The sequence below is a fragment of the Scyliorhinus torazame genome, chromosome 6 (assembly GCF_047496885.1).
Source record: "Scyliorhinus torazame isolate Kashiwa2021f chromosome 6, sScyTor2.1, whole genome shotgun sequence".
NCBI lineage: Eukaryota > Metazoa > Chordata > Chondrichthyes > Carcharhiniformes > Scyliorhinidae > Scyliorhinus > Scyliorhinus torazame.
In genome coordinates this window covers 104,838,170-104,856,846 of record NC_092712.1, presented here as the reverse complement: position 1 = coordinate 104,856,846, position 18,677 = coordinate 104,838,170, and the positions used below count along the sequence as shown (strand labels likewise).

At 50.2% G+C, this 18,677-nt stretch overlaps 1 protein-coding gene across 3 annotated transcripts in view; it reads right to left on the bottom strand.

The window, feature by feature from the left end:
* The window catches only part of LOC140424932 (cilia- and flagella-associated protein 69-like), a 186,983-nt gene extending 169,550 nt beyond the window's left edge, over nt 1-17,433 (bottom strand). For 2 of the 3 annotated variants that reach the window (XM_072508615.1, XM_072508616.1), the window contains exons 1-2: nt 17,305-17,432; nt 644-709 (exon numbers count right to left, since the gene is read on the bottom strand). In XM_072508615.1, coding sequence (XP_072364716.1) covers nt 644-709; nt 17,305-17,373 — 135 coding nt within the window. In that variant the 5' untranslated portion in view covers nt 17,374-17,432. Of the gene's footprint in view, nt 1-643; nt 710-17,304 lie in introns of all 3 variants that reach the window. The other variant, XM_072508617.1, reaches the window with a different exon arrangement.
* Nucleotides 17,434-18,677: the final 1,244 nt, after the last annotated feature.

The window sequence follows — 18,677 nt, the reverse complement described above, 5'->3', positions numbered from 1 at the left end:
AGTACACATTTCAAAAGGAACAATTGTATTTGACCAATGTTGTAAAATTACTTGAGGAGATGACAGACATGATAGATGGGGAAGAGTGTGGATTTCAAGAACGCCTTTGGCAAGGTACCACGTGGGAGATTTTTATGGAAAATTAAGAAGTATGAAACTAGGTAGAGGAAAGTAAATTGTATTAAAAATGGGTTACAAAAGGAGAAAACAGAATTGCAGTTGAGGTCAGTATTTAGAGTGGTTAGAAATAAATAGTGGGGTTTGATTCTGCCATCACTTCTGTATGGTGATATCAAAGATCGGTGTGAATATTTACAAAAAGGTATTGATATGACAGGGGATGGGTTAAAATTTGGCAGATGTAATTTAATCTTAGTAAGTGATATTTCTTGGTAGAGAAAAATAGCATCCGTCATTATACTTCAAATTAAGTAGGCTCAGTTCTACAGAAGAAGAGGGATTCAAATTCAGAGGACATTAAAAACAACACCTCAGCAATGAAATTCTAGGTATCAACAACAGATAGAAAAACTAAAATGTGGTGATGAGCTTACATAAGGCCTTAATAATACTTCAGAGTTCTGCATGCAAACCAAATAATATGAAAGATAAATCATTAGATTTTTTATCAGAAGTTACTTACTGAGAATCGATCTTCTATTAAATTAACAACCAAATTTAAATCCACAGGTCTTGTATGCACACCCTTCTAAACAAAAGAATTTTAAAAAGCTTGGATTACATTGCGTTGTAAATAGAAACTTCAAAATATGTTTTCTGGCACGATTATTACTATTCATTTAAAGTATAAAATGATGGATGATTACAGCAAATAATAAGCAAATAGATCAAGCAAGAGATTCAAATGGCATGATAAATAGAAAGTAAAAATCAAGTGAATGGCTATTCAATGTTATCTAAAAACCAATATTATAGCCTAACCTTTTACTCAAAAGATATCCACCCTATAAAATGGAAATAATGCTAAAAATAATGAGAAGAGTCATTGTCCCATAAAGGGTAAATTTAATATTCCCACGATAGAGCAAGTCTCCACTGTGGGAATCATATTTAGTGTTTTTTTTCAATGTCTTTTATTAGTTCCTTGTTTATGACAGTACATTTTTTGTTGCAGAGTGATGTGCAGTGACTGCACATATTGAATTATTGAATGCAATGTTCATAGTTTGGGTGCAGGCATGGGTATACACACACACAGGCAACAACAGAATGGAAAGGGTAGTGGAAAGGGAAATAAAATATTAATAAAAATAAAAGGATAAGGATCTTTGATGCTCTCGTGATTTCCAGGCAATAGGTGAAAATTCTCTGTTTGGGAGACTAAGTGTTGACTCCCGGGCTGAATTATCTGCAGTTCGCATTCACATTGGGGGTGCTATTGGTGGAGCAATTCAGGTCATGCCAATGGGTCAGCACTCTACTGATGCGAATTCCAAGTAATGCCCGGCCCAGCAGATGTTCTAATCGCTGGAGCCGGAGTTCGCAACGAAGAACCTGGCAGCTGGAGCTGTTTTTAAGTGTTCCGCGTACCACACGCTCAAGCCTAAACCAGGATCTTTATTAAATCACATGTGGTAAGATAGCAATCTGTTACAGAACAAGTTATCATGGAGTTTCTTTGTACTCCTCTGGAACTACACCTAGCATGACTGTTCACCTGTATGTCTTACTACCATCTCCTACAACCATCTCATGATGGCCTGATGTGTCTCCAGTTACATGGGAAGCCCTGGTCACATGACCACTTGAGACTGCACGGTATGCCTGCACCACCACTTGCTGGTTGGTGACACCATCCATCTATGATATTTGCTTACAGGAATATTATCACATCCCCCTTCCTCACAAAACATTAAGATATGTTTACAAGTAACATTGATCTTTTAACTCTATACGATCATGATATTTGTCTCATAAACATGATATGCCTGGCCAGTGTCTGTCTCCTTTGCACAGATCAATGTGCATCCCTCACGGGATCATCTCTGTAGTCATTCGAGCTGTTGCCAGCCTTTTCAAAGACTTGTTTATGTGCCAGCCTCTTGCTTATTTTCCTCTTTGCTCTGTGCCTTTGGAAGGCCTGTGTCCATGACTGCCACGCTTGTGTCACTAGTCTCTTTCTTTGCGCTTCCTGGAATGACGCTGTTTGCTACTTGTCTTGTTTTCACTTCTGGTTTGATGGTGGGATGAGCTATCTCTCCCAGTATTCTCCTCTTTATTTTGAAAACACGATGATGTATTTTTCTCCATCTCTTGCTTTTGCGTTTAGGCATAGCAGCCTCTGACGTGGTGCTGGTTGTTACGATGTGCTGAGAGGTCTGCAGAGCTTCAGACATCGTGTCATCTTTGGGTGGTATGACCGCATCCACTTCTGTGGACTCACTGATATGTTGGAGCACCTCGGTTTCTGGTGCTTGAGTTAAGGTTGGAACTGGGGCTACAGGTGCCACCCCTTCTTGGCTGGCTGGAGCATCAATTACTTGTTCTTTGTCACTCGAGATTACGATGCTCTCTGGTTGTGCTGATCCAGGCACTGGTTGCATGACTGGGCCTTCAGCCTCAAGTCAGTGATAAAACTGTCAAATGATTTGCCAGGTTTGTGGGTAGGCATACCGAACATGTATTGCTCAAACATATCATTCTTTTATGGGAAACAATGTTTATCAAAGTGCCTCACAACTTCATCAAATTCTTGCGATCTGCCTCGTTATCGCACGCAAACGAGTTATACAGTTCAATTACTTATGGACCTGCCTCTGCTAGCAGCAACACGATTCACCTTTCATCAGGCTGGGCCTGTAGGCCTTGATCCGAAACACAGAGTCTGAATTGTTGCTTGAACAGCTGCCAGTTTTCATCTACATTACCAGACATCTGAAGGTGGTGGGGGGCTCTCAGTCCATCGAGCTTCAGCATCTTCTAGCCCATTGAGCCACCTCAAGCTGCAGTTCACCAGATCTGTTTTCCAGCCAAATGTCTAACGTTGTCACTGCCATTGTTATCTTTAAATCTTCAGCACTCGTGGTACCATGTTGTGTTTGGTCTTCTACACCAGGCATTGTCAAAGTCGGGGGCGCGACCCATGGGTGGTCACAGGCGGGTGTCGGGAGGGTCGCGGAGCCATCCGTCGCAGTGCTCCCAATCGCACAGATCAGCACACAACAGCCGCCAGCTTTTAATAATGCCGGCTGCAAGCGGCCTTCAAAATGGCCACGAACATATTTTTAAAAAGCGGCCGCACTGTGCATGCGTGCCCGATCATCGGTGCGCATGCGCAGAGTTTTGCGCATGCGCACCGATGAGCAGGCAAGCATGCGCAGTGCGGCCGCACTTTTAAAAAATCTGGTTGCAGCCTTTTTGAAGGCTGTTCGCAGCCAGCATTGTTAAAAGCCGGCTGCAAAAAGTTCGGGGAGAATGTGATTGGTTGCTTTCTGAACTTTGATGCTGATGAAGTGGAAGTCTCTTACTCCAAGAATGGTGAGTGACCCAACGATGGTTTCACGGCAGCAGTAACTTCAACCAAGAGATGTCAACTTTTTAAATCTTGATTTTTAAACATTCCAAAACAAAGTGCCTGCAGGTCGTATTTGGAAGCTTTATCAATGAATTGATTTCTAAGTGTCTTTTATTTTTTTACATGTTTGATTGTCATGTTTAGGTGAAATGTGGTGAACCTTCAAGTTCTAGAGGATGAAAACATTTTCAGTTTCTGCATTTTTTTCCTGTAAAATGTTATCAAATAAACCCCCCCCCGAACCTGTAAAAAAAAAGCCTGCTGCTGTGGCTGTTGCCCACGAATTTGTGCAATCGGAGATGCAGAAGATTATAAACAAATTCTATGTAATCTTCCTGCCTGAAGGGAGGCAGAGAGCAGGTCACACCCCCCGGACATTGACATCACGTGCTTTGGGCGCGATTGCGATTCCTCCATTTTGTCAGCAGCAAACAAGGTAAGAGAAAATGGGGGGTCGCGAAGGTCAGCCGGCGTGGGTCGCGAAGATCGGCCAGGTTGGGTCCTGAAGGTTGGGCAGTTGGTAAAAATGGGTTCCCAGGAAAAAAGTTTGAAAAACACTGTTCTATACCTTGCAAAGGAATCCACCAAACACCTAGACTTGTCCAAATCAGAATCTTTATTGAATCACACGTGGTAAGATAGCGATCTGTTACAGAGTACATTATCATGGAGTTTCCTTGCACTCCTCTGGAACTATAACTAGCATGACTGTTCACCTGTATGTTCTACTGCCATCCCCTAGAACTATCTTGTGATGGTCGGATGTGTCTCCACTTATAAGGGAGTCCCTGGTGACATGACCACGATCTTGAGACCAGCATGGTGTGTCTGCACCGCCACCTGCTGTTTGGAGGTCGCACACCATCATCTATGATATTGCCTGCAGACATATCACCACAGCACTGTCAGTTTACTTTGCATGAGTAATGTACACTTTTCCTTCAGCTGCTCCATTTGAGTAACTATTTTCTCAAATGCCATGAAGTGTGCCTCTATATCCTTTTCCTCAAATTTGGGTAGGGCCTGTACATATTTAAGCATATCCCACTATGATTTGGACTGGAAAAGGTTATTCCTCCCTCTTGACTTTGCTCAACTTTTGCCTTTAACTCCAACCTTTTAAGTTGATATTCTCTTGCTAATCTTTCCATTTCAAGTTTTTTCATTTCAATTTCCTTTAGAAAAACTATTTCTTTATCTTTATCCTGCATGTCATTTTTTAAATTCCTCTCACGCTAGAATTCTTTCCAGAACAGTTTCCTCGCCAGAAAGTGCTTCTGATGCTGCACTATCTTGACTACTTTCTCATGGGTTCGCCTGTGTTTCTAACAGACTCAACTAATATATATCTCTGCTTTCTTAGCTTTAACCAGCACCTCTACTTTTAATTCACTTGTCAATTCAATTAATTTTTCAAAGCCCCTGTAAATAAACCAAGTCCTTTACCTGAACAACGGATTTAGCAGCTTCCAGAGCCATCCTGTTATGCTACTCCAAACCTGGTGCCTCTTTAATATATACTGTACCACAAATCGCTATTGTCTACTGTTTCAAAGATCTCAGGACTGAGCTCCAAACTATGTTATGACACCCTGGACTAGTGCATAGTCAATTCTAGCTCCACTTGACCCAGAGTCATAACACAGGCAAAATTATATTTTATCCAAAGTACTCAAGGTCCCTGGTTGAGCCTAATAAACTACAGTCCCGGAGAGTGTTGCGATAAAGGGGTCTTTTTCAGGATGATAGCTGGTGACTAGTGGTGTGCCTCAGGGATCGGTGTTCGGGCCACAAATTTTCACAATTTACATTAACTATCTGGAAGAAGGAACTGAAGGCACTGCTGCGAAGTTTGCAGATGATACAAAGATCTGTAGAGGGACAGGTAGTATTGAGGAAGTAGGGGGGCTGCAGAAGGACTTGGACAGGCTAAGAAAGTGGGCAAAGAAGAGGCAGGTGGAACACAATGTGGAAAAGTGTGAGGTTATGCACTTTGGTAGAAAGAATGGAGGCATAGACTATTTTCTAAATGGGAAAAGGCTTAGGAAATCAGAAGCACAAAGGGACTTCCGAGTCCGTGTTCAGGATTCTCTTAATGTTAATGTGCAGGTTCAGTCAGCAGTTAGGAAGGCAAATGCAATGTTAGCATTCATGTCGAGAGGGCTAGAATACAAGAGCAGGATATACTTCTGAGGCTGTATAAGGCTCTAGTCAGACCCCATTTGGAGTATTGTGAGCGGTAATGGGTCCTGTAACTAAGGAAGGATGTTCTGGCTTTGGAAATGGTCCAGAGAAGGTTCACAAGACAAGAATGATCCCTGGATTGAAGAGCTTGTCATATGAGTGGTTGAGGACACTGGGTCTGTACTCGTTGGGAGTTTAGAAGGATGAGGGGGGATTTTATTGAAACTTACAGGATACTGAGATAGAGTGGACGTGGAGAGGATGTTTCCACAAGTGGGAAAAACTAGAACCTGAGGGCACAGCCTCTGAATGAAGGGACGGTCCTTTAAAACTGAGATGAGGAGGCATTTCTTCAGCCAGAGGGTGGTGAATCTGTTGGAACTCGTTGCCACAGAAGGCTGTGGAGTCCAAATCATTGAGTGTCTTTAAGACAGAGATAGGTAGGTTCTTGATTAATAAGGGGATCAGGGGTTATGGGAAGAATGGGAATGAGAAACATATCAGCCATAATTGAGTGATGGAGCAGACTTGATGGGTCGAATGGCCTAATTCTGCTCCTATGTCTTATGGTCTTATGTATTTGTAGATTTAAAACACAAGAAACCTTTCACTATGTACAGTATTTTAATTAAATTGATAGAAAATAGAAAGTGTAACTGACTATGTACTACCCTTTTCCCAACCCCCGCCCCTCCCCCTCTTCCTATCTCATCCCACTCTCTACACACACACACACAGGCAAATAACAGCGGGGAAAGGGTGGTGGAAAGGGAAGGAAAATATTAATAAAAAGAAAAAGATAAGGATCGTTGATGCACTTGGATGACTTCCAATCAACTATTTTCTGAAGTTCAGGCTTTTTTTTTTTGCTACTTCTTCCTCCTAGGCTTGATATGGTTTTCTCTGGCAAGGTTGTCTACTTTCTCTGCAGGCTCAGCATCATTTCAGGTTTACAGCAAAGGATGTGCCAAGCATTCACTGCTTTCAGGACAATAGAACAATTCTTTCACTTCAGCAAGCAGGAAAGAGAGACAGAGAGAGAAAGAGAGAGAGAGAGCTCCTTTGACATCAACGGTCTAGATACTTCTGCTAAGTTCTCTCAGAAAGCATCACACAGGAACCAATCACTGACTGTTGTCAGGGAGAACACTGTCCCTGGCCAACCCACTGGTTGCCAGTTAACCAATCAAACCAAGTCTTTCCAAAGCTGGTTCTTATGAATAACTCAGTGTCGAGGAGTCTGGTTTCTCCCTTCCAAAGTACAAAACCTGAGAACACAGGTTCCTGGCAAGTTTGAATTTTCTGATTAAAGGCACATCACAATTATGGGTCCATGCTCCAAAATAATAAAAATAAAATAAATGGGAACAAAGGAAATAAACAGGAAGGACTAAATAAAAGGACTACCGTGGGCAGCACTATAGCACAGTGGTTAGCACAGTTGCTTCACAACTCCAGGATCCCAGGTTCGATTCCCTGGCTTGGGTCACTGTCTATGCAGAGTCTGCACGTTCTCTCCGTGTCTGCATGGGTTTGCTCCGGTGTCCTCCCACAGGTCAAAGATGTGCAAGTGGATTGGCCACGCTAAAATTGCCCTTTGTGTATAAAAAGGTTAGGTGGGGTTACAGGGTTACGGGATAGGATGTTCTTCACAGGGGTCGGTACAGACTCGATGGGCCAAATGGCCTCCTTCCGCACTGTAAATTCTATGTCTATGGTTATGTCTATGACTCTTACAATATGGCATTCAAAGATGTCCAGCGGGATTCTCCCCTACCCGGCGGGGCGGGGGATCCCGGGGGGAAGAGGTGGCGTGAACCATTCCGGCGTCAGGCCGCCCCAAAAGGTGCGGAGAAATCCGCACCTTTAGGGGCCAAGCCCATACCTTTAGGGGCTAGGCCTGCGCCAGAGTGGTTGCTGTCCCGCCGGTTGGCGTGGAAGGCCTTTGGCGCCACGCCAGCCGGAGCCGAAGGGACTCCGCCGGCCGGCAGAAGTCCGCGCATGAGCGGGAACGTCAACGTCATCCCCGCGCATGCGCGGGGGGGGGGTCACCTCCGCGTTGGCCATCGCGGAGGCTATGCCTGACGCAGAGGGGAAAGAGTGCCCCCACAGCACAGGCCCACCCGCGGATCAGTGGGCCCCGATCGCGGGCCAGGCCACCGTGGGGGCACCCCCCGGGGCCAGATCGCCCCCCCGCGCCCCCCCGAGGACCTCGGAGCCCGCTCACGCCGCCTGGTCCCGCCGGTAAGGAGATGTTTTTTAAAAAAATATGTTTATTAAGAGTTTTTTAACAACATTTTCAACCATACAAACAAACCCCCCACCCCCCCCTAACAAAAAAGAAAGAAAGCTCGCATAGCAAGACATGAACATGGCAAGTCAATATGATACAGAACTTTGTACATTGGATTCCTCCCGTACATGTCAGTTGTCCGGATCATTCATGTGTTTTCTTGCTCAAATGCCCCCCAGAAAAAAAACCTTCCCCCTCCCTCCCCCCAGAGAAAGATATCCCTCCCTCCCCCCCCTCCCCCCTTGGGTTGCTGTTGCTGCTGTCCGACCTTCATCTAACGCTCTGCGAGATAGTCTAGGAACGGTTGTCACTGCCTGTAGAACCCCTGCGCAGACCCTCTCAAAGCAAACTTTATCCTCTCCAACTTGATAAACCCTGCCATATCATTTATCCAGGCCTCCACGCTGGGGGGCTTCGCCTCTTTCCACATTAACAAGATCCTTCGCCGGGCTACTAGGAACGCAAAGGCCAGAATGCCGGCCTCTTTCGCCTCCTGCACTCCCGGCTCGTCCACTACTCCAAATAGTGCTAGCCCCCAGCTACGCTTGACCCGGACTTTCACCACCTTAGATACTATTCCCGCAACTCCCCTCCAGAACCCCTCCAGTGCCGGGCATGACCAAAACATATGGACATGGTTCGCTGGACTTCCTGAGCACCTCCCACACCTGTCCTCCACCCCAAAGAACCTACTCAGCCTCGCCCCCGTCATATGCGCTCTGTGCACTACCTTACACTGTATCAGGCTAAGCCTGGCACATGAGGAAGAGGAATTAACCATACTTAGGGCATCAGCCCACAGCCCCTCCTCAATCTCCTCTTCCCATTTACCTTTCAGCTCCTCTACCAAAGCCTCCCCCTCTTCTTTCATCTCCTGGTATATCGCCGACACCTTGCCCTCCCCGACCCATATGCCCGAAATCACCCTGTCTTGAATCCCCTGTGCCGGGACCAGCGGGAATTCGCTCACCTGCCGCCTCACAAACGCCCTCACTTGCATGTACCTGAAGGCATTTCCCGGGAGTAGTCCAAATTTCTCCTCCAGCGCCCCTAAGCTTGCAAACGTCCCATCGATGAACAGGTCCCCCATTCTTCTAATTCCTGCCCGATGTCCATCCTTCCTGGGACAAACCGATGGTTATCCCTAATCGGGGACCACACCGAGGCTCCCATCGCTCCCCTGTGTCGTCTCCACTGCCCCCAGATCTTTAGGGTTGCCGCCACCACCGGGCTCGTGGTGTACCTTGTCGGCGAGAGCGGCAGCGGTGCCGTCACCAGCGCCCCCTGGCTCGCTCCTTTGCAGGACGCCATCTCCAACCTCTTCCATGCCGCTCCCTCTCCCTCCATCACCCACTTACGGATCATCGCCACGTTGGCTGCCCAGTAGTAGCCACCCAAATTCAACAACGCCAACCCTCCTCTATCCCTGATAGGCTCCAGGAACCCCCTCCTTACCCTCGGGTCTTGCTCGCCCACACAAAACTCGTAATGCTTCTGCCTACCCTCTTAAAAAAAGCCCTCGTGATCACGATTGGAAGGCATTGGAACACAAAAAGAAACCTTGGGAGGACTACCATTTTAATCGACTGTACCCTGCCCTCCAGCGAGAGTGGCACCATGTCCCACCTTTTAAAATCCTCCTCCATCTGTTCCACCAGCCGCGTCAAATTACATGTGTGCAGTGCCCCCCAGCTCCTAGCTACCTGAATCCCCAAGTATCGAAAGCTCCTTTCCACCCTCCTCAACGGTAGGTCGTCTATCCCTCTTCCCTGATCCCCCGGATGCACCACAAAGAGCTCACTCTTTCCCACGTTGAGCTCATTGTAGCGCACAATGACTTACGAGAGAGACGAGTAGTGATGAAGTCGATGAGGCTTTATTAAGCGAGACTTGTCCCCAGCAGTTCAGCAACAGAATGAAGCGGCGGGGAGAAGCTCGGGTTCTTATACTCCGCCTTCAGGGCGGAGCCAGGAGTCAGCAGCCAACCAGGACCCGAGATCTGTCAGCCAATAGCATCACGGCTTCACAGTCCCACATGGCCCCTAATACATACCACCACACTCATAGCCCGAAAAGTCTCCAAACTCCCTTAGGATCTGCATGACCTCAACCATCCCCTCCACTGGATCCGCCACATCCAGCAACAGGTTGTCTGCGTACAGCGACACTCGATGTTCTTCTCCCCCTCGGACCACCCCCTTCCATTTCCCCGACTCCCTTAACGCCATGGCCAAAAGTTAAATTGCCAATGCAAACAGCAGAGGGGACAGGGGGCACCCCTGCCTCGTCCCTCGATACAGCCGGAAATACTCCGACCTCTGCCGGTCCGTGACCATACTCGCCACCAGGGCTCTATACAGGAGCTTGACCCAACTAATAAACCCTCCCCCGAACCCAAACATCCTAAACACTTCCCAGAGATACTCCCACTCTACTCGGTCAAAGGCCTTCTCCGCGTCCATGGCTGCCACTATCTCCGCCTCTCCCTCCACCGATGGCATCATTATCACATTTAAGAGCCTTCGCACATTGGTATTTAGCTGCCCACCCTTTACGAATCCCGTCTGGTCCTCGTGAATCACCCCCGGGACACAGTCCTCAATCCTCGTAGCCCACATTTTTGCCAGCAACTTAGCTTCTACGTTGAGGAGCAAGATCAGTCTATACGACCCACATTGCAGTGGGTCCTTATCCCGCTTCAAGATCAAAGAGATCGTCGCCTCCGACATTGTCGGGGGCAGGGTCCCCCCCTCCCTTGCTTCATTGAAGGTCCTTACCAGCAACGGGGCTAACAGGTCTACAATCTTCCTATAAAAGTCCACCGGGAACCCATCCGGACCCAGGGCCTTCCCTGCCTGCATGCTCCCCAGTCCTTTAACCAGCTCCTCCAACCCAATTGGCGCCCCCAAACCAGCCACCTCCTGCTCCTCCACCCTCAGGAACCTCAGTTGGTCCAAGAATCGTCACATCCCCTCTTTTCCCCCTGGGGGCTGGGACCTTTCCAGCTCCTCGTAAAAGGCCTTGAATGCCTCATTCACTTTCACCACACTCCGCACCGTAGTTCCCCTGCCATCCTTGATTCCACCTATTTCCCTCGCTGCCATCCACTTACGGAGCTGATGTGCCAGCATCCGACTCGCCTTCTCCCCATATTCATATATCGCCCCCTGTGCCTTCCTCCACTGTGCCTCTGCCTTCCCTGTGGTCAACAGGTCGTACTCCGTCTGGAGACTTCGCCTCTCCCTGAGTAGTCCCTCATCAGGAGCCTCTGCATATCTCCTGTCCACCCTTAAAATCTCCCCCATTAACCTCTCCCTTTCCCTGCCCTCTCTCTTCACCCTATGAGCCCTGATGGAGATTAACTCTCCCCTGACCACCGCCTTCAGCGCCTCCCATACTACTCCCACCTGCACCTCCCCGTTGTCGTTGGCCTCCAGATACCTTTCAATGCACCACCGCACCCTCCCACACACTTCCTCGTCTGCCAGCAGTCCCACATCCAACCGCCACAACGGGCGTTGGTCCCTCTCCTCCCCCAGCTCTAGCTCCACCCAATGCGGGGCATGGTCTGAAAAGGCTGTGGCCGAATACTCCGTTCCCTCCACTTTCGGGATCAATGCCCTGCCCAGAACAAAAAAACTATCCGGGGGTAGGCCTTATGTACGTGGAAGAAAAAAGAAAATTCTCTGGCCAAAGGACTGGCAAATCTCCACGGATCTACTCCCCCCATCTGATCCATAAACCCCCTAAGCACCTTGGCCGCAGCCGGCCTCTTTCCCGTCCTAGATCTGGAAAGATCTAATGCTGGGTCCAGCACCGTGTTAAAATCCCCACCCATTATCAAGCTCCCTACCTCCAAGTCTGGAATACGCCCCTACATCCGTTTCATGAATCCAGCATTGCCCCAGTTCGGGGCATATACATTCGCCAGTACCACCTCCGTCCCCTGCAACCTACCGCTCACCATCACGTATCGGCCTCCATTGTCCGCTACTATGTTCTTGGCCTCAAACGACACCCGCTTCCCCACCAATATTGCCACCCCTCTATTCTTCGCATCCAGCCCCGAATGGAACACCTGTCCTACCCATCCCTTCCTTAACCTGACCTGATCTGCCACCTTCAGATGTGTCTCCTGAAGCATGGCCACGTCTGCCTTCAGTCCCTTTAGGTGCACGAACACTCGGGCCCTCTTAACCGGCCCATTTAGATCTCTCACATTCCACGTGATCAGCCGGATTGGGGGGTCCCCCACCCCAACCCCCCCACCCCCCCCCACCCCACCCCCCACCACCCCCCCCACCCCAACCCCCCCCACCCCAACACCCCCACCCCCCCCCACCCCACCCCCCACCACCCCCCCCACCCCAACCCCCCCACCACACCCACCCCAACCCCCCCCACCCCCCCCACCCCACCGCCCCACCCAGCCCCCCCACCCCCCACACACCACCCCCACCCACCCCCCCCACCACCCCCCACCACCCCACCCCCCACCCCCCCAACCCCCCACCCCACCAACCCCCCACCCCACCCACCCCCCCCAACCACCACCCCCCCCCCACCCCCCCCACACCCCCACCCCCCTCCCCCCCCCACCCCCCCTCCCCCCCCCACCCCACCCCCCAACCCCCCCCACCCCACCCCCCAACCGCCCCCAACCCACCCCCCACCCCCCCCAACCCCCCCACCACCCCAACCCCCCAACCCCCCCCCCCCCCCCCACCCCCCACCCACCCCGGCCGACTAGCCATCTCCTATCTTAGGCCAGTCCCTTGCCCGCGCCTCCAGTCCCCCAGACGGGGAAACCCCGTCCCGACCATCTCTTCCATGTTCAGTTCCCCCTCGGACAGTGCAGCAACAACCCTAATGTCCCCCCCCCTCTTCCCTCCCCCCTCCCCGCTAGATCCGCTTCTAGCACTTTTACTCCCCCCATATTACTTCCGTGAGTCAGCTGACTTCTGCTGACCCGGCTTCCCCCCCCTTCCCGTTGATCTCCCCCATGTGGGAGTCTCTCTTCCTCCTTACCTTCCTCCATCCCCCCCCCCCCCCAGCGCGGGAAAAAGCCCGCGCTTTCATGAGCCAGCCCCGCCCCCTGTGGCGCAGCTCCTGTTGCGGCCATTGTCCCAGTTCCCCCATCCCCAGAATCTCACCTCCCTCCAGCACCGACGCCCACATTCCCCACCATCTCGTCTACAGAAAAAAAATGAATTTTAACCAGAACTCTACCCACATCCCCATCCATCATCCCACCCATGAAATATTCTTTACCCATATTTACAACCCCGTATACATCCAACATCCCCCCCCACAACCACAGCCCCTCAGTTCGAGTCCAATTTTTCTGTTTGGATAAAGGTCCAAGCCTCTTCTGGCGTTTCAAAATAATGGTGTTGGTCCTGATAAGTGACCCACTGACACGCAGGCTGCAGCATGCCGAACCTGACTCTTTTTTTGTGCAGCACCGCCTTGGCCCGGTTGAAGCCAGCTCTCCTCCTTGCCACCTCCGCGCTCCAATCCTGGTAGACTCGGATCACCGCATTCTCCCATCTACTGCTCCGCACCTTCTTGGCCCATCTCAGAACACTTTCTTTGTCCGCGAAGCGATGGAACCTTGCCACTATCGCCCTTGGCGGCTCATCAGCCTTGGGTCTCCTCGCCAGGACCCGGTGAGCCCCTTCCAGCTCCAGGGGGCTTGGAGAGGCCTCCGCACCCATCAGCGACTGGAGCATCGTACTCACATACGCCCCGGCATCAGCTCCGTCCACTCCTTCGGGGAGACCCAGAATCCGGAGATTCTTCCTCCTCGACCTGTTCTCCAGGACCTCGAGTCTCTCGGCCCACCTCCTGTGCACCGCCTCGTGCGCCTCCATTTTTACCGCCAGGCCCAGGATTTCGTCCTCGTTCTCATTCGTTTTATCCCTCACCTCACAAAGCTCCCCCGCCTGGGCCTTCTGGGTCTCCTTCAGCCCCTCGATCGCCAACAGCATTGGCGCCAGCACCTCCTTTTTAAGCTCCTCCACTCAGCGCTTAAGGAACTCCTGCTGGTCCGGCCCCCATGCTGCTCGATCTCCGCCCTCCGCCATCTTGTTTTTCCCCCCTCGTTTTTGCCGCTGCTCCAGAGCCTCTTTCTCCGACGCTCCACCGCTCATTTCCGCCATACAACGCCATACTTACTTCACCTTCCCACACGGGATTAAATCACAAAATTTCCGTTGGGGCTCCTCTGGAGAGCCCAAAAGTCCGTTATAGCGGGAGCTGCCGAAATGTGCGGCTTAGCTCCGCATCGGCGCAACCGGAAGTCCAAGGAGATGGTTTAATTCACGCCGGCGGGACCGCCATTACAGCAGCAGGACTTCGGCCCATCACGGGCTGGAGAATCACCGGGGGGGGCCCGCCAACTGGCGCGGCGCTATTCCCGCCCCTGCCGAATCTCTGGTGCCGGAGAATTCGGCGGCCGGCGGGGGCAGGATTCACGCCGCCCCCCGGCGATTCTCCGACCCGGCGAGGGGTCGGAGAATCCCACCCGTCGAGTGGGGAGCCTAACCTCTTTCTGCTGTGATGGACAATGATGAGAAATCTTACTGGTGCAAGTGCCCAGAAGATGGCCTACTGAGCCACTAAAGACCCCAACTAAAACACGCTTAAGGTAGTTCAAAGGGAAATCCCTCCTGTGGCTAGAGTCAAAGCAAACACAAAGGAAGATGGTTGAGACTGTTGCATACCAAATCAGTACAGGCCGAGCACCTTATTGGTGGAGTTTTTTAGTCCAACCATCAAAACCTTCCGTTCATCATAAAGTCATGGATTAGTGCTATTTGCTGAGGGTTCTAGATTGTTCAGCCTTCCATCAATAATCAAGCAGCATATGCCAATTTACAGGTGGATGTGGACAGCACCTAGGCTTCAGATGACGTTTACACCAAGCAATGTCTGGAAATGATCGACTCTAACAAGAAAATGTCCAACAATATCCCCCTAACATCCAAAAAGATGATCATCGCCAAGTTCTCCATCTTCACCAGCCTGTGGGTTCCACAGTCAAAAGCTTAACTGTACCAGCCATATTAATACTGTAGCTCTGAGAGCAGGGCACAGGTAAGATTTCTGTATCAAGTAACTTAATTCCTGATCCATCATAGCTTTTCCACCATCTATAAGATTCAAGTCAGGAGTGTAATGGAAAGTTCAACATTTACTTAAATGGGTTCAACATCACTCAGGAAGTGTGCAACATCTAGGAACGAAGTCGCAGAATCCCAGCCGCTGTAACAGTATACTTGCCATTCAACACAACAGCAATCCCCTCCACTGCTCCTTGCAGTTGTGGTTGCAGTATTTATTGTCAACTGGATGCCCTACAGCAACTCATCAAGCTTACTTCAACTGTACCTCTTAACCCCTGACCAAGAAAGGCAATAGCTGTAGGGTTACGGGAACACTTCAACCTCCAAAATATACACTACCCTGACTTTGCTATATTATTTCATCAACACATCCTGGAATTCCCTACTTAACATCACCATGACAAGGCAATATATAACACAAAGAATAAACTGGACAGTTTTAGGGTGGTACAGTGGTTAGCACTGCTGCCTCACAGCGTCAGGGACCTGGGTTCAATTCTGGCTTTGGGTGACTGTGTGGAGTTTGTACGTTCTCCCTGTGTCTGTGTGGGTTTCCTCCGGTTTCCTTCCAAAGTCCAAAGATGTGCAGGTTAGGTGGATTGGCCATGTGAAATTGCCCCTTAATGTCCAGGTGTGTGCAGGTTAGGTGCGGTTACGGGGATAGGGTGGAGTGGTTGGGGGAGTGGACATGGATAAAATGCTTGTTCAAAGGATAGGTGCAGACCAGATGGGCCGAAAGGCCTCCTTCTACACTGTAGGGATTCTATGACAGGAGAACCATGCACCCTGCCCCATCTCCAATTTTATATCATTAGTTCATCTAAATAGGCTACACCCATCATGGGGCAGATATAATTGCAGGATTCCCAAACCTCTGGGGTTGGCACCATCCTTTTCCTGTCATTTTTCACTCACTTGCATGCATTCTATCACATCACCATTAGGTAAACTAGTTTGAAGCAATGTACTGCAGGTGTCCTCTAAATGTATATTGCTTTTCTCTTTTTTCATTGATGAACCCAAGACCTTCTGGAAGGGCTATTGCACCGCTGAAATTAATCAATCACTCCTCACACCCAGTTCACTCAAAATCCGCTCATTCCCACGTGAGATAAAATTCATCCCTTCATGGTAATGTGGACATGATGTGCTGTCACTGGCGTGGAAAAAAGATCATGCAGCCAAATACCTGCTTCTCAAAGGCTTTAACAATGCTCTAATTTTAAAGTAATAATTTGTGCAACCCCTATTTGAAATAGAACAAAGAGCGGTCGGATAACAGGAATATTCAGGTGACCCAACACCATCCTACCACCCACGTGCCAATGACAACCGGGACCAGAGCACAGCTGCAACATTAAGACCAGAATAGGCGCAGAATTAGGCCATTTGGCACATCGAGACTTCATAGAATTTGTTCACAGAATTTACAGTGCAGAAGGAGGCCATTCGGTCCATCGAGTCTGCACGGGCCCTTGGAAAGGGCATCCTACCCAAGCCCACACTATCCCCGTAACCCAGTAACCCCACTTAACCTTTTTGGCACTAAGGGCAATTTAGCATGGCCAATCCACCCAACCTGCGCATCTTTGGACTTGTGGGAGAAAACCGGAGCACCCGGAGCAAATCCACGCAGACAACGTGCGAACTCCGCAGACATTGACCCAAGTCGGAAATTGAACCTCGGACCCTGGAGCTGTGAAGCAACAGTGCTAACCACTGTGCTATCGGACTGCCCAAGTCTGCTTTGCCATTCGATCATAGCTGACCAAAGTTATGCTATAACCAGAACGATAAAGATAGAGCACTCCATGGGTTATCTTCCAGCCTTAACTTGCATACGACTTGCACCCCCTCCCCCTCGAGTTTCCAGAATAATTGGCAGCTGCTGGAGGAGTACCCACAGCATGCGGCTGAGGAATCGGCTGCCCACCCCCTCCCTGTTGGCCACTTCACCCTGCTTTCCCCAAGTTGAAATCCATGCGGACTGTTGGGGCAAGTGAAGGGCTGGGGATAAAAGGACCTGGGAGTAATCCACACGTTTCTTTTACCGACGGCGAGCAAGAGCGACCTCGGGGCTGGTACCAGATGTCACGCCGGGTGGCTGACCAGCAGAACATGGGGGAGCCAACGCCAGTGGGGCTGTGGTTTCCTCGCTGACTCACCGCTTTGGATCCCAGGTCGCTGTCCCTGATGATGTGCCTCACCACCGGGATGCTCTTCGTCACACTCATCCCGATTGCTGGGTAATGAGTGCTCCCTCCTTCACTCTCTCTCCTCTTTCTCCCGGTTTGTTTGCTGTCAGCTGCCTCCCGTTGCCATGGAATTGTACCTCGTTGCCATGGGAGGGACGCCATTTTGGGCCGAGGCGACTGGCAAGTCCAGATCCTACCGCGGGGCGTCGCTGCGGGGCCACCTCCGCCCAGCACCACAACAACAACTTACCTTTCTGTAAATGAGTGTTTGTGGGGCGCGGGACTTTTAGGCTGAAACTTGACACTGAGCAAGAAAAAAAAAAGAACCCACCCCGGGATAAACAGAACATCAGGCCGTGCTCAATCGTAACTACTGGCCATTCCCTGCCCGCATGCAGCGATCCCCCAAGCCAAGATTCGTGCTCAGAAGCCGCCACTAATCTTCACACCACACACTGTGGCGGCCATGATCATCGCACACATGGGAAAGTCTAACCCCCCACCCCGCTATACTCGATGCCATCGCTACAGAATCATTGCATATCCTGCAACTCAACTGGACCAGGCACATAAAAACTGTGACCACTAGAGTAGCTCAGACGCTGGATATTGTCCCGCGAGATGCTCACATCCTTCCCTGGAACTACTTTGCACTGTGTGAGCTGCAACAGTTTAAGAAACACATTTCCAAGAGCAATAACCTCCCCTAACCTCGGGTACTCCAACCCATCTAGAAATTCCTGCATCTCACGGTCTCCCCAGGTGGCTCTGACCTGTACAACCTCTCATAAAATTACCCTCAATAACCTTGTTAATCAGATCTGGAGCCACCACCAACTTTCCTGGCCTATCCATCACCTGAACAATTTCCCTTGCCGCTGCTTCCCTCCGGAGCTGCCCTGCTAACATATGCCCTATCTCTATGTTCGTAAACTGCACCCCTTGCTCGCCTCAGTTGGCGCACCGCCTTCCTGGTAGATAGCCGGTTGCCTATAGATCCTTCCTCTTTTCCAGCTTCGCTGGGTCCCCATCTTCTGCATAGCTCCTATCTACCTCCAACATCTCATCTATTACCCTCTGCTGCTCCAACCTCTCCTCTTTGTCCACCCTGGCCTTAAACAAAATCACCTCACCCCTCACCACCGCCTTTAGAGCTTCCCAGACGACCGCCTTCGACACCTCACCCGTACAGTTGAAATCTACATATTCCTTAATTACCTTTTCAATTTTGTCACAGAACACTTGGTCCCCGAAAAGTCCCACATCTAATTTCCACCCCGGCCTCTGCGCTACCCCCTTCTCCAGTACCATATCCACCCAATGCGGAGCATGATCTGACACTG